The 13,721-nt window shown below is 47.9% G+C and overlaps 6 protein-coding genes across 6 annotated transcripts; 2 read left to right on the top strand and 4 right to left on the bottom strand.

Annotated features, from left to right (window-relative positions):
* Positions 1–45: 45 nt before the first annotated feature.
* On the bottom strand, positions 46–1,964 carry TRUGW13939_07726 (uncharacterized protein; the record flags this gene model as incomplete). Its single annotated transcript, XM_035490864.1, has 7 exons — positions 46–402; positions 490–1,052; positions 1,109–1,181; positions 1,242–1,606; positions 1,657–1,706; positions 1,761–1,873; positions 1,926–1,964. 7 exons carry the CDS (start codon positions 1,962–1,964, stop codon positions 46–48), a joined length of 1,560 nt encoding a protein of 519 aa, XP_035346757.1.
* A 387-nt stretch (positions 1,965–2,351) lies between these two features.
* On the top strand, positions 2,352–3,771 carry TRUGW13939_07725 (uncharacterized protein; the record flags this gene model as incomplete). Its single annotated transcript, XM_035490863.1, has 2 exons — positions 2,352–3,435; positions 3,494–3,771. 2 exons carry the CDS (start codon positions 2,352–2,354, stop codon positions 3,769–3,771), a joined length of 1,362 nt encoding a protein of 453 aa, XP_035346756.1.
* Positions 3,772–4,338: 567 nt separating this feature from the next.
* On the bottom strand, positions 4,339–5,339 carry TRUGW13939_07724 (uncharacterized protein; the record flags this gene model as incomplete). The annotated part of the gene is made up of 5 exons (XM_035490862.1): positions 4,339–4,615; positions 4,683–5,026; positions 5,106–5,184; positions 5,248–5,260; positions 5,315–5,339. The coding sequence occupies 5 exons, from the start codon at positions 5,337–5,339 to the stop codon at positions 4,339–4,341; spliced, it is 738 nt and encodes a 245-aa protein (XP_035346755.1).
* A 340-nt stretch (positions 5,340–5,679) lies between these two features.
* Positions 5,680–8,540, top strand: TRUGW13939_07723 (uncharacterized protein; the record flags this gene model as incomplete). Its single annotated transcript, XM_035490861.1, has 4 exons — positions 5,680–6,064; positions 6,140–8,130; positions 8,183–8,403; positions 8,459–8,540. The coding sequence occupies 4 exons, from the start codon at positions 5,680–5,682 to the stop codon at positions 8,538–8,540; spliced, it is 2,679 nt and encodes an 892-aa protein (XP_035346754.1).
* Positions 8,541–8,908: 368 nt separating this feature from the next.
* Positions 8,909–11,164, bottom strand: TRUGW13939_07722 (uncharacterized protein; the record flags this gene model as incomplete). Its single annotated transcript, XM_035490860.1, has 1 exon — positions 8,909–11,164. One exon carries the CDS (start codon positions 11,162–11,164, stop codon positions 8,909–8,911), a length of 2,256 nt encoding a protein of 751 aa, XP_035346753.1.
* Positions 11,165–11,831: 667 nt separating this feature from the next.
* TRUGW13939_07721 (uncharacterized protein) lies at positions 11,832–13,204 on the bottom strand (the record flags this gene model as incomplete). The annotated part of the gene is made up of 3 exons (XM_035490859.1): positions 11,832–12,256; positions 12,326–12,623; positions 12,680–13,204. 3 exons carry the CDS (start codon positions 13,202–13,204, stop codon positions 11,832–11,834), a joined length of 1,248 nt encoding a protein of 415 aa, XP_035346752.1.
* Between the last annotated feature and the right edge of the window lie 517 nt (positions 13,205–13,721).

The following is a 13,721-nucleotide window of genomic DNA, read 5'->3' as shown; positions in this document are numbered from 1 at the left end:
TTCCCATGTTCAACTCCAGCTGCACCGACACCGCCAATGGAATCCCTACAGTTTCTCTCCTCTAACGGGCAAAAACCGCATACATACTTCCGGTCTGTTCCACATGACATGAACGCTAAAGTCCTTGTCGAACGATTTCTCATGTCCATACACACCCTCTAGGTTGAAAGTCCATAACACTTTACCTAGAAACAACCTAAGTTGTGACCACGCGATCTCTCTGCCAGTGCATTGTCTGGGGCCGAGGGCAAACGGGAAGAAGGCTTTCAAATGGTCATTGGAATATCGATCGTCAAATAAAGGATGATCGTGTGGTAGCCAGCGTTCCGGGCGAAACTCTCGAGGGTCTCGAAAGTACCGTTCATGGCGCATAGCAGTTAATGGACTTAGCTGGCAAACAACCTAAACGCAGGTAAGATTTGGGATTGATATTAAGGAACAACAAAAAATAATAATAATAATGAGATGGAGAAAGAGAAGTAAACTTACTCCTTTAGGAACATAGACACCGTTAACAGTAGCACCAGGGCTTACTCGTGGCATGCCATTAGATCCCGCTAGGTGCGTACGCATGCTTTCTTGGATGAACGCATGTAAATACTTCAGGTTGACCAGAGCATTAGGTGTAATCTCTTCGTAGGTACTAAACGAGTCTCGGATTTCTTTGGTGAGAGTAGCGCAAGTGTTCGGATATTTGAGGAGGAAAAACAGTGCTGCAAAGAGGGTGACCTGGATGGGATCAAAGCCAGCGATGAACATCTGTAATGCAACCTGTTCGATGTGTGTGAGCTCCTTTTTGGTGCTTGGTTCGGGATGATCGGGCGAGATCATGTAGTCCATGAAATCAGGATGTCTCGTCTTCCCTCGGTTGTTAATACGCATCTTAACTGCTTCACTGTTGGCTTTGAAGATAGCTGTGCTAGTACGTAGGATGCGTAGTGGCACAAAGAAAGGCGCCAATAGCCCTATAATGGAAATCTTCTTAGAGAGCTGGATTAACGTTCCGGCAAAGCTGGTACCACGGAGGGTCTCAACGAAATCAGATGTCTTGCCTGTTAACAAAGAGTCAGCATTCCTCGATTTATTTTCTCACTAGAAAATATCTTACCATCTCTTAGATGGTGGAATTCCCGATTATAGGCTAGATCGGCTGCCATGTCTACGCAGAGCCAAACAAGCCACTGTAAATGTTAGCTCCGAATGAATGCACGGAACAGGATGAAGGGACCAAGAATACGGACATCGTTCAAAATGAGGCCTTCAGGTTTACTCCCTAGCTCTTTCATTTTAGAAACAAAAAGGTCCATGTGCATATGAACCACTGGCTCCTTTTCTCTGATAGCTTTAGAACTGAAGGCAGGGAGTAATTTTTTTGCCACAGCATTGCGCTTCGCTGGGTCTGATTCCCATATAAAGCCCAAGTCGCCGGCACCAAAGTCCATGACGTCTGTTTTAACGAAAAGTTCTTGGTTCTTCATGGCGGGCATCTGGAATCTAGCACGACACGGGTTGAGTTTGATACATAACTCTGAAGTGGTTGACTTACCCATGGCTGCTTGCGGCGTGAAAAAGACAATCTCATTCGGACCGACACGTAAAACATCCCCTGGAAAGCTCTTTCAGTAAAGGGGGTTCAAGTTGACCAAAAACGCATACCGTATTTGCGATGCATTTCTTCCTGAAACCATGGGTATCGCCCTCGTATCCTACCTGTCTGTTACTACACATCATGGCTCGCAAAACTAGGGTTTCCTACTCACCAATGATAGCAGTAAGTAACGTAAGAGACCGCGGCGAGCTTTGGCCCCGGAAAGCTGGAGGCAGGGTGGAAGTAAAGAAGGTAGACTGAGCGTGCTATCGCATAGGCAATCAGCTGTACAAAAAGATGTCAGTGGATTTCGTATATCGTAGACCAATACACGTACGCTCGACGCAGCTACCAAAGACCAAGTGGTGGTGGCCATTTCGATGCAGTTGTAAATGTTCTCTTCTCTTGTCCCAAGAGATTGAATAGAAGATACAAGGATCTCGCAACAAATTTAATATAATAAATAAAACATGCAAGAAGACAAAGGCGAGGCACTATAACATATTATTCCCATTGTGACACAAGCAGTTCCGCTTTGGGTTAAAGAGCTCCGACTCCGAACAAAGAAAATGGCCGCAGCCCAACACTGACACGTCCGTCACCATTACTGTTGCCTTAGTTAGCTATGGTGGTTTTCCGAGGCAGAGCTGTTCTGTCAAGGCAGTAAGCAGCATCCAATCGGGTCCTAGTTGTGGCATGAGAGCTGAAGCGATGACGTGCCAGCTCAACATCAGTTTTCCTTTGCCCAAAAGAAGATAGCAAAATGCAGACGCCAGGTGTGTCGGTGCGACGCTCAGCTTGTGATCGTTGCCGCGGTGAAAAGTTGCGCTGCCTTCGCGAGGGAACAGATACATGCGACAGATGTGCAAAGGCAAATGCCCAGTGTATTACCAGTCCAATATATCGGATGCGCAACTACAGCTATCCCGACAACCCTCGCAATCGCCAGCGGCCGGACCATAACAGCAACGGCCTACAGACACTATCCACGAATGCTCCCATCGACTGGCCGTCTGAAAAAACTTCAACTGGCTTCAACGCTCTTATAATGGCTCCTTCGCCCGACCCGGTGGACGCCTGGAATAGCGGTTATCTGACTTTGGGAAACCTAGTATGGAGCTACGACGATATTGACAATCCTCTGTCCACCTCAGCTGCCAAACCTACAGCTAAATCTTCTTCCCCGGGGGTACCGCCACGGGATAATTCATGGCTACCATATTGTGAAGAAATACTCGAAGCCTCATCTTCGGAAGATTTAATTTGTTTTGATCCAGATGTACAGAACAATGAAGCCATTGGTAGCACGTACAGCTACACCGAACAGCTGTCCAAGGTCAATCTCAAGCTGGTCTCGCTGCTAAAGCAAATATCAAGAGGGCCACCTTATGTAACCTTCAAGACTCTCATAGATACAGTGTGTGGAGAAGCTGGATCGCCGTCGGAGCCAAATCCTCTAGAGGACATATTGAACAACACACGGCATTACTTGGATGTTCTGAACCTCATTGCCATCAAACTGCCGCAATCGTCACCAAACTCTGCCTTCGATACGTCGAGCACCTCCGCAGGTTATGCAAGTACTTCTGCCAGCACGCCACTCTCTCACGATGATAGTATGCAAGGTTCCGAGCCCTCTGAACAGCAGCTCAGCAATACGGCCGTGTATCACACTCAGCTCGATAGTTCCGTTCTTCTCGTACTTCTCACCTGTTATATACACATTTTGAGGCTTCACGTGGCATTGTTCTGGCATATACAACAGTATGTCCAGGCTATTTCTGAAACCGACCATCGCACAATACATCCGCTGCCGGGGCTCTATGGCTTCAACAACTTTCCTCTCCGTACGTCGTCTCTGCTTACCGAATCCAAGATCTTAGTCCACTTTACTAACAAGAATAGAATCCGGCAATCTTCAAGGCATGATGATTATCCAGCTGGTGACCAACATGTTTGAGAGAATGGAGACTCTTTTGGGACTGCCGCGAGAGTTCCGTATCGGAACACGTGAAAATAGCCACAATGGGTTAATATTTAACGCTGGATTTTCGGAGATTGCCAGAGCACTCCTTTTAAAAGAGGATGGAGGACGCCCAGAGGAGGGACAAGGGGGTATCGGCGCATTACGCAAAGACATCAAGAAAGCGAAGCGATTATTACGTTCTCACATAGCTCCCTAGATTTCTCAGACTGAGATAGAGACCCATGCGAATCTATTTGATTAATAGTAAATTAATAAAATTAGATTATATAATTATATTTCTTCTAAAAAGCACTACTTATATATAAATATTTTTTTTTTTTAAAAAATAGTTTTATGTTCTGAGTAATCCACTAATATATTCATTCATTCCTGAAGGTTATATAACCTCTGGTCTGTCATTATCGACAGTTTCCAGGGTATAAGTACGATGGACCTGCGGTTTGGGTAGTTCAATGTTTTTAAATCATCAGCAGATAAAACCAAGAAAGTTATTCAGTGGGCTCGGTATTGGTCCTCAGCCAATTCCTCCATGCCTTGTGAGTTGACGCCATGGGGAATATATAGCCCATGAAAATGATACGGAATGATCAATGTTTTTCGGTTGCAATATTTCTATAGAATGTAGATTGTCAAGATTAAGATTGATGAGGTCATCATCCATGCCAATTTACTACCAAGGCGGGAGTTTATATCATATAAGAAACATCAATATTGCCAATGCCTCAATGTTAATGGTTTCGTGACTAGTTTCGTTTTGATTTCTCTAATTCCCGTTCAACTGACCGACCGCACGACCCATCTCCTCTTCGTCGTAGATCCGGAAGCCCTTCTCTTTAGTCACGCTGGACAACTGGACGTTCTTGGCGTCCAGCTTCTCCTCCATCACCTGCTTCAGTGTCTTCAAAACAAGAGTTTCGGCCTCGGCAAGGGAAAGCGATCGATGGTACTCGTTCTGCAGCTCAGCCTGGGCTCCCTCGCTGCCGGAGCCGATGGCCTTGGCGTCATATCGATAGAATGTACCGGATGGCTCAGCGTGATATCTGTAAAAGTCCTCTCGTCAGCTAGAACGATGGCGAAAATATTATAGCAATAGTAAGAGGATCTCACAGCTGTGGCCCATCCTCATCGTAGCCTGCAATAAGCAGCGCAACACCAAAAGGCCGGCTCATGACGCTCTCTTCTCCATCCGCACCCTCGCCAAATCTCAGAGCTAGATCGCAAATGGCTTGTGTACAGCTTTCAACGCGGAGCGACTCGGCAAAGTGGAAGGCGTGGTTTTGGCACTCGACCCGAGCGTGTTCAATCATCGATCTCGCATCTGCCTGCAAACCGGACATGGCACAGCCAATGTGTTGGTCAATCTCGACGATCTTTTCGACCGATGACGTTTCTAGGAGCGTGGAGGTGACACGCTTTTCGACACCGAGAACAACACCTTCGTTTGTCGCTACCTGTTTTGCGATAAATTGTTAAATCGGGGCAAAGATGAATCGAAAAGGGCTGGGGATGTGGGTTGTTGGCTTGACGTACTCCGATTGCCGTGGAACCGAGCTTGATAGCTTCAAGCGAGTATTCGACCTGGAACAAACGCCCTTCGGGGGAGAAGGTGCTTTGGCAGCGAGTCAGCAAGGATATAGATCAACTGGACGATGGTTGTATCGGTTGTTCGTACTTGATTCCTCGGTCTGAAGGGAGCTGTTAGCTTGGATCATATTCAATCGAGCTGGCTGAGAGCTTACCATATTCAGATCGCGCAATAAACATGATGTGTTATGAGTCGTAAGAACCCGTGGATTAGAAATACAACAATAATATAGCTTTGAGACAGCAGAGAGGATGAGGTCTGGGCGGATGTGGTGGGAGGAGAAAGGTCAGAGAGTTGGTGAAGCTCAAGCTGTCGGTCGGTTCGTCCGCCTACGCAAACCGGTCGTGCCTGGCCGGAGAGCGCGCTAAACCGGAACGGGGACCCCCATACACAACTCCGCCGCCTCAAGGTGACTGAGCATCGCAATTATTATTGGACCTTTTGATTTACAAGTCCGCGATCGATCACAGTCAAACTTTTCCATAAACCGGACTGCAGGACATTAATAAACACCAGGTTATGTCCTCCAATGATCGTCGCTCTGCCAGCCACAAAGTAGGCGGCGGTACACGACCCCGCGTCGTCTCTTCCAGTCGCGACCCGGAGAAGCTATCTCGACCAGGCATTGAAGACAACAAATCGCCTCGACCTGCTGGTAACATGGAGCATTTGCGAGGGAGTACGTCGAGCGGAAGGGGGCTACACAGGGAAGCCAGCAACACAACTGAACGCCGGACGGAACGAAACACCGTGACAACTCGCGATCGCGTTCATGTGAAGACGCGAAACACCGTCAAAGAATCGCCCAATGCCGGAAATCGTGGTGATTTTGATAAATCTCGGACTAGGAGGGCAGATACAGGCACTCCTCCGGCCAAAAGGAAAGAGGAAAGTGTAGGGGAATGTAAGCACTCATTGATGTTTTGCAGTACGGATAATACCTACTCAAGATGCAAACGCTGACCACCGCGAACGACAGTACCATGGAATCCTCAAGCGACATTAATACCACACTCTGCAGCTCCGCTTGCAAGCCGTGTATCGGTGCCTCCTTTGGCCTCAATAGCGCCACAATCCCTCGAACCCACCCCGTTGAAAGAAATGGCCATGGACGCGCAAGAAGACGCCATATTGCAGGATATACTGTTTGTATTCATGGGATACGAAGGACAATATATACGCTATAGCAATACGTACGACCCGTCAACAGAAAAAGATCAATTGCTTGGCCCGTCTTTTCAGATTGCGCCTGGCCTGGACCCAAGTCTTAGAGATCTTACATTGTCGATGCTTAAAATGGCAACCCATTACAGCGCCCTAGAAGCATTTGTCAACGTCCAGAGTCGACCAGAATACGGTGCTGTAAGCCATGCTCTATGCGCGGCTATCAGGAAACTTTTGAAAGACTACTTGATCCTTATCGCACAACTCGAAAACCAGCTGATCAACAACCCGAATTTCACACTACATGTGCTTCACCTCCAAACCATGCCCACGAGCCAAAGCCTGGCACAGCTTTACTCACTTGGCCAGGAACTGTTGAGGCAAAATAAGCTGCTCGATCAGGACGCAGACGAATCAATATACGATGACTTTGACGACGTCGAAAATATTTTAGAACAACTCAAAGAAGGTGGAGATTTGGTTCCCGGGGGTATGACTAGCAAGAAAATATGCAAAGGAGGTAATGTTCTTGGACTTTTGACAGAACGGCTGGCTACATTCTCTGGCGACCCGGCTGCAAAGGCTCTTCTTCAGACATTACTCCGAGAAGCAAGCAGGCCGTATATGGCGATGTTGAATGAATGGCTGCACCATGGCGGAATCAAAGATCCTCATGGCGAGTTCTTGATCAAAGAACAAAAGGGATTTAAGCGGGAAAAGCTCGAAGAGGATTATACAGACGAATATTGGGAGAAACGATATACCATCAGAGAGAATGAAGTTCCCCCGCAGTTGGAGAGTGTCCGGGATAAGGTGTTGCTGGCCGGTAAATACCTGAATGTCGTCCGAGAGTGTGGCGGTGTTGATGTCAGCAAGGCCGTGAAAGATGTTCCAAAGACACTTGACGATCCCCGGTTCCTCGATAATGTCAACAGCGCCTATGCTTATGCAAACGCATCTCTCCTTAATTTGCTTCTGACCGAAAACTCCTTGACTACACGATTCCGATCACTGAAGCACTATTTCTTCCTTGATAGGTCCGATTTCTTCTCCTACTTTCTCGAGCTGAGTTCATCGGAACTTCGCAAACCCGCCAAAAACGTGAATGAAAGCAAGCTTCAATCGCTACTTGATCTTGTTCTTCGACAACCGGCAAGCATTGCCGCGCAAGACCCATACAAAGAAGATGTCAAAGTCAAAATGAACAAGATCGGACTCACAAAGTGGCTGATGCAAGTCGTCAGTGTATCTGGCATCGATCAAGACAACCCAGATGGTGGAATAGAAAAATACCAGACCCCAACGATTCAGCCCGCAGAGGAAGAAAAGGACATTGTGGGCTTTGACGCTCTGGAGCTGGATTACATGGTCCCATTCCCGCTGTCTTTGGTGATCAGCCGAAAGACCGTTCTACGGTATCAGCTCATCTTTCGTTATCTTTTGTCACTGAGACATCTGGAAGGTCTCTTAGTTACGTCATGGCACGATCAGCAAAAAGTGCTGGGATGGCGCCACAAGTCATCCGATCGACGACTAGAATTATGGAAGAGGAGGGCATGGACGCTTCGAGCCAAAATGCTGGTATTCGTTCAACAGCTCTTGTACTTTTGCACGGCAGAAGTAATCGAACCAAACTGGCAGAGCTTGATGGAGCGAGTGAACGGAACCGCTGCTGGCAGTGACACCGTATCTGCTGATGGACCAAGACAGGTCAATCGAACCGTGGACGAATTGATGCAGGACCACGTTGATTTCCTAGACACCTGCTTGAAAGAGTGTATGCTCACACAAGCCAAACTGTTGAAAGTGCGTATGACCTTGAGAAGACAGAAAGATACCCCACTGACTGACCATACAGATCCACTCCAAACTCATGACCTGTTGCACAATGTTTGCCTCTTGGACGGCCTCATCACTCGCTCGAAGCATCGCCTCTGCAGACCCTGATATGTCCGCCGGTGCCCCTGGAGCCCCTCCGGACGCTCGGCCATTTGACCCATCACGACTGGCTAAGCTGGAAGACACGCTGAAACGATACGAAGATCACTTTAACCGACACTTGCGAATCTTAATGGACAGGTAAGCTCCACAAATATCTACATTTTTACATCTATAATTTCTGATTGTGGTGTAGTTTGAACTACTTTGCGGCAACTGAAAGTGTTGTTTTGCTAAAACTGGCGCATTCGCTTAGCTCAATTAGCAAGGATGAGTAAACACTCCTCCACGCTTCATCAAAAAACCGGGCGCATCTAAAGTATCACGTTACACATTCATATTTCCTACTTCAATGTTTTCTACTGATAGCGAGCGGGCTGGGTATTCCGGGTTTATATAATGGTCATTAGCGAGCGTCGTGTGTTTTGGGATTGCATGATTAGAAGAAGCTGTGTGTATATTGATGTACTGAATGTATTCAAGTTAGGGAGGATGATACCCTTTGTGGAGTTATGAAATACAGTTGACACGCATACAATCATATATACATGTAACGGCTGGTGGCTTCGTGGACGAGATAGACGGAGCTATTTTTTTTTTAAATATCATTAATTGATTATTATCAAAGACAAAAAAACGAGCCAGCTCAGTTCTTCAAACCACTTAACGCTCGCGTTAAAATATCCGCCACCCGCCGCGCCATATCCGACTTCTTTCCCAAAAACCACAATCCCTTGATACAATACTCTGCTTGTTCTAGAGTATCCGACAAACCATCACTTGAGTACGCTCCAAGGCCATATTGTCCATAACTCTCTGCGTCTTCCAGAAGCCAGACTGCGGCCCTCGAAAACGCCCGAATGAGAATCGCCGTCCAGGGCTCTGTGAGAATCGTCCCTTCATTGACGCATGGATGAAAACCAGGAAGTTGTTGGAAGAAATTTGTCTCCTCACTCGGCGGTGTAGCGACTCTTGCCAGATCCGAGAGTTCTTTGACGCTCGTCTCTTGCATCTTGGCGACAACTCTGCTTCTCAGCCGCATTTGCGTTCTTGATTTGATGCCTAGATTCTTTTGATCGACGGTGTTGATGAGATCGACTAGAATCAGACAGGCCAAATGCCAGTGCGCGGAGATACATACGAACCAGCTTTGGATACGGCCGGGCACTGAGTTGTAGTTGTGGATCAGATCTCTGAAAAAGGCACCGTACGTCAAGTTCCAATAGCGATAAAGAGACGTGGCATTTTGGATGACTTGCTCGACCTTCTCTACCGATTGTCCTCGTCTAAGGGTGTTCTGCAAATACGAGACGTGTCTGTAGAGCAAGACTTTGACGGGGGCTGACCTGGTGACAGCGCTGGCAGCTACTTCGTATGTACATGGCCAGCGTATCGTGTGACACGGGGCTTCCAGCTTGTCCTGGATGAACAGCTCTACTTTCCAGTACGCGTCATCCGCTTCTTCAGCACGACAACTGGCGTGATGTGAGTCTTGGTCAGGAACAACTACCGGTCGCTCGTTCATGGACGCAGACACCGTGTCGAACATTATGGCGAGCCAGTAGAGAAGCCCAACCATGGTCTTATCTTCTTGGCCCATTGATTGTACAGTGTCAGTACTAGCGCCACCATCTCGGTGATATGAGATATGCTTGATCGCAGAATCAAACTTGAACTTGAGGGCATGCATCTTGCGAGCGGCTCGCTCTAGGTACATCGGTGGCCCGTCTCTGGATATTTCCTGCGCTATTTGAGACGTCAACGACTGTTCTTCAAGGCCGGAGGTTTGACCATTGACAGTAGAATTTTCTAAAGTCTCTTGCGGCCATGGCTTTTGAGTCAAGCCGAAAACGGTCTCAGCACAGACGACTCGAAACGACTCGATATGGGAAACATCCTGAAGGGCCCTTTCAGCTTGGCTCCAGAAATGCCACTGAAGGCTGCGGTCAAATTCCTCGACCAAGTCGTCGAACGCGCCTTCTGGCTTTCCAGCGTCGAATGAATCAGACAATGGGGAATATGGCTCTCGTTGACGAGAACTCCCTTGTGCCCACTGTGTAGCAAAAGCCATAATGGCGAGGTGAAGGGCCCTGGTACAAGCTTGATCCTCGGATGAGCTTATTTTTATCAGTTTCGTGGATCTTGCCGCTTGGTCGAGCTTAAGAGTACCCTCGTACATGCGATTGGACCATGACGAGCCCCATTCTGACACGGAGTCTCGTTTCTGTGAAAAGTCGCCGTTTGGCTGGTAGGGACAAGTGACCTCTGATAACCAGCATGAGAGGCTGTGTTCCAGGACATCATGGTAGATACGCAAGAGGTTTTGTGATATCATGCTCTGGTTTGATCGTGCCATCATTGACTGGTCCATGGAAAATGAAGATAGAGGGGTTGCCGTCTGTTGCGGCCAAGTGTGCCCTGTCAGTCGTTGCTTCTTACGTTTCCGTTGCGTCGGCCTTGCTAAACCGACATACTGGGATGAAGAAACGGGGAGACTTTGTTCTTGGCTAACGTGCCAGGGACTAATGTCGAGACCAAGATCAACTTGGCTCAATAAAGGAGGTTGATGATCGAGTGTTGCGGATAGAAATGAGAGAGAAGAGAGAAACGAATCTTCTGAACATCGACTTGGGTTATCGACAGACATGTTCTCCTCAAGTGTTGGTCCAGTCCACTGTGATTCAGCTATGTTGGATGTATCACCGAATATCTCGTCGACTTCAGGGGCATTGCCATCGTATGGGAGCCACGGTGGAGGTAGGTCTTGCAAGCTGTTCCTCATAAAGCCACTAATTGAGTCGACAGTACTAGATTCTACTTGAATATTCGGCATGTCTAGCTTCTGTCGTTTGGTTGAGCCTGCGCTGTCCAACTGCAAACTCCCAGATGACGCGGCTTCCATCGCCTTGGATATACGGAGTTGTGACCAGGCCCAATTCACCGTGCATTCTTTTTTGGTTTTTGCGCAGTACGAACATGGCCGGACTCTGGGTGCTGGGCCTTTTGACTTTTCAGCTTGAACCCAATCACAGGAAACCGACAGCTACGCAATCAAAAGCAAATTGATATAACTCACTGTGGGGATTATCAAGGCAGATCAATGAATCGATGTCTTGAAAGTAGGTTAACCGAGGAGCATCGCATGCTCGCTTTGATTTCCGGCATTGATCACAGGAGTGATTGCGCGACCGCATTGCTGAACGAAATGAGATGAGGAATCTGAGAGTAGTGTTTTGGTTTTCATGGACTCAAAACACGGAAAATGGAGAAAATCAGAAGTCTAAAAGGAAGGCTGACTCTTTGTAATAGTATGTTTCCCCCGCATTTTTGTACCCCATTTCTCCGGATTGTGGCTTCACCCACATCTCCGCATAAAAACAAGCCGCTTGTTCGCTACTAATTTGTTCTTGGCAATCTGTTAACACTTAAGACTCCTCTTAAGGTTCGGCCTAGAATATTTTGGGATGTCTATCATGCACGTGTTTGCGCTTGGTGACTGTGGTTACTTGCAAGAGTATATTACTCGTCCATGAGCGTGCGGTCTTAACTAAATTTAGCTACTAGCTTAACTAGTTTACTTCCTTGAGACCCTTGTATGTCTCGGCCTCGACTTGGCCCCAGAGCTGCAAAACCTTGAGGTCTGCAAAAGGCAGGATCTGAGTACACACTATTCCTGCAACGCCATTCTCACGATCACACCACCACCACAAGTTGGCCAGACCAGCCCAGTGCCCAGTCCCCTTGGATCTGCCCGTTGGCCCACCCATACTCTGCATGAAAGTGATACCCCAACCCTGAGGTGGATCTCCTTCCACGGGGTATAACTGGGGAATTGGATTCGTCAACTCAGGTTTCGATGCCGGGATGCTTTTTCGGCTGTAGTTGGGGAACTCGGGAATCTGGTTGCGGAACATCTCCTCGACAGATTCTGCGGGTAGGATCTTTGCGCCGGTTCGCGGACATGTGCCATTGTTGAGCAGCATTGCCAGGATTTCTAACAATTCAAATTTCAGTATGCTTGATACTCACGCACAAAATTTGGATGGGGGAGGAAGGGCCTCACTGCTATATTCTTGTGGCTTTGCGAACATGCCGGCGCCACCGCTGTTGAAGACCTGATCAACCTGAGCATGGTCATCTGGATCAACAACCAACGGCACGCGAAGGAGATGGTTCCTTCGCCGCAGGGAGCCATCATGATCTCTGGCATGCATATGTGCGACTCTGGAGCGCATAGACTTTGTAGGAATCATTGACATGTCCGTGATACCCATTGGCTCAAATACGTTCTTCTGCAAGTATGCATTCAATCGAAGACCCGTGGCCCTTTCCAGAGCAATCCCTGCCCAGTCGACGCCAACCTATTTCCAAATATGAGCATATGAAAGCAAAATTTTCTTTTTTTCTAAATACATACTCCATACTCCCACCCTTCGCCTGGCTGGAAAAGCAGAGGCGTTTTCATATCGTCAAACCGCCCGGAAAACTCGTCTACTCCGGCCGGAAATGCCCAGTCCCTCAGCCTCTCGTTGAAAAAAGTATACCCAAACCCGGCTGTATGAGTGAGCAGCATTCGCAGGGTGATGGTTTTTCTTTTATCTTCCAGAGAACCATCGGCCCGCAGCACCTTTACATCCCTGAGTTCAGGGCAGAGATGCTCCAGGTGGTCCCCATCGTCTAATTTTAGGATATTCTGGTGGACTAACTGCATACATGCTATGCCCGTCAGCAGTTTTGTGCAAGAAGCCATCCAAAAAACAGTCTCGAGCGACATGGGCTCCTTGGAATCAACCCCGCGCGATCCGCTAGAGTGTGCAAAGAGCTCTTTGCCATCTTTGCCAACAATCACAACGGTTGTGCCTGGGATGCCGGTTTTCTGATCAGCACAGGCGCCGTCGACAATGCCTTGAAGGCGTGTGATGGTTGACGAGGTAAAAGGCATTTTTTAGTCGAGCAAGTTGTGGTAAATTGGTAAAAAAAAAAAAAAAAAAAAAGATTCCCGTCCTGACCCTAGGCATTAATTAAATCAATACATAATATCGGCCAAACCCCGCGCTTAGGGGATCGACAAGTGGACTATATCACCCCGCTTAAAACATCCGTATCCCCGGGCGTGTTATAAGCAAGCTTAACGCCAGCCATTATCGAAAGTGCCAAGAATATTTATCTCCCATGGATCGGGTGACTTTGACAAGATTGCGGATTGCGGATCCGTATCCGCAAAAATGTCACGCCTCGGCTTTGGGAGAGGGGCAGCTTCTCCGCATCTTGACCAGATCAGCCACCAAGAAATAATATAGGTCAGTGGCATAGAGATATACTGTGATACCATCGGAGACGCCTCGTTTACGTGGCGTTTATCAATTGATCGCGACTATTGCGATTGGAATTGCGGCCGCGGAGACGAGACCGATGCAGTGAAACCGGACAGATAGGCATGGGATGATGATGGTGGTGGT

This window comes from Talaromyces rugulosus, chromosome IV, assembly GCF_013368755.1.
Source record: "Talaromyces rugulosus chromosome IV, complete sequence".
NCBI classification, from domain to species: domain Eukaryota; kingdom Fungi; phylum Ascomycota; class Eurotiomycetes; order Eurotiales; family Trichocomaceae; genus Talaromyces; species Talaromyces rugulosus.
The sequence above is the reverse complement of the archived record's forward strand: the minus strand, read 5'-3'. Positions and strand labels throughout refer to the sequence as shown.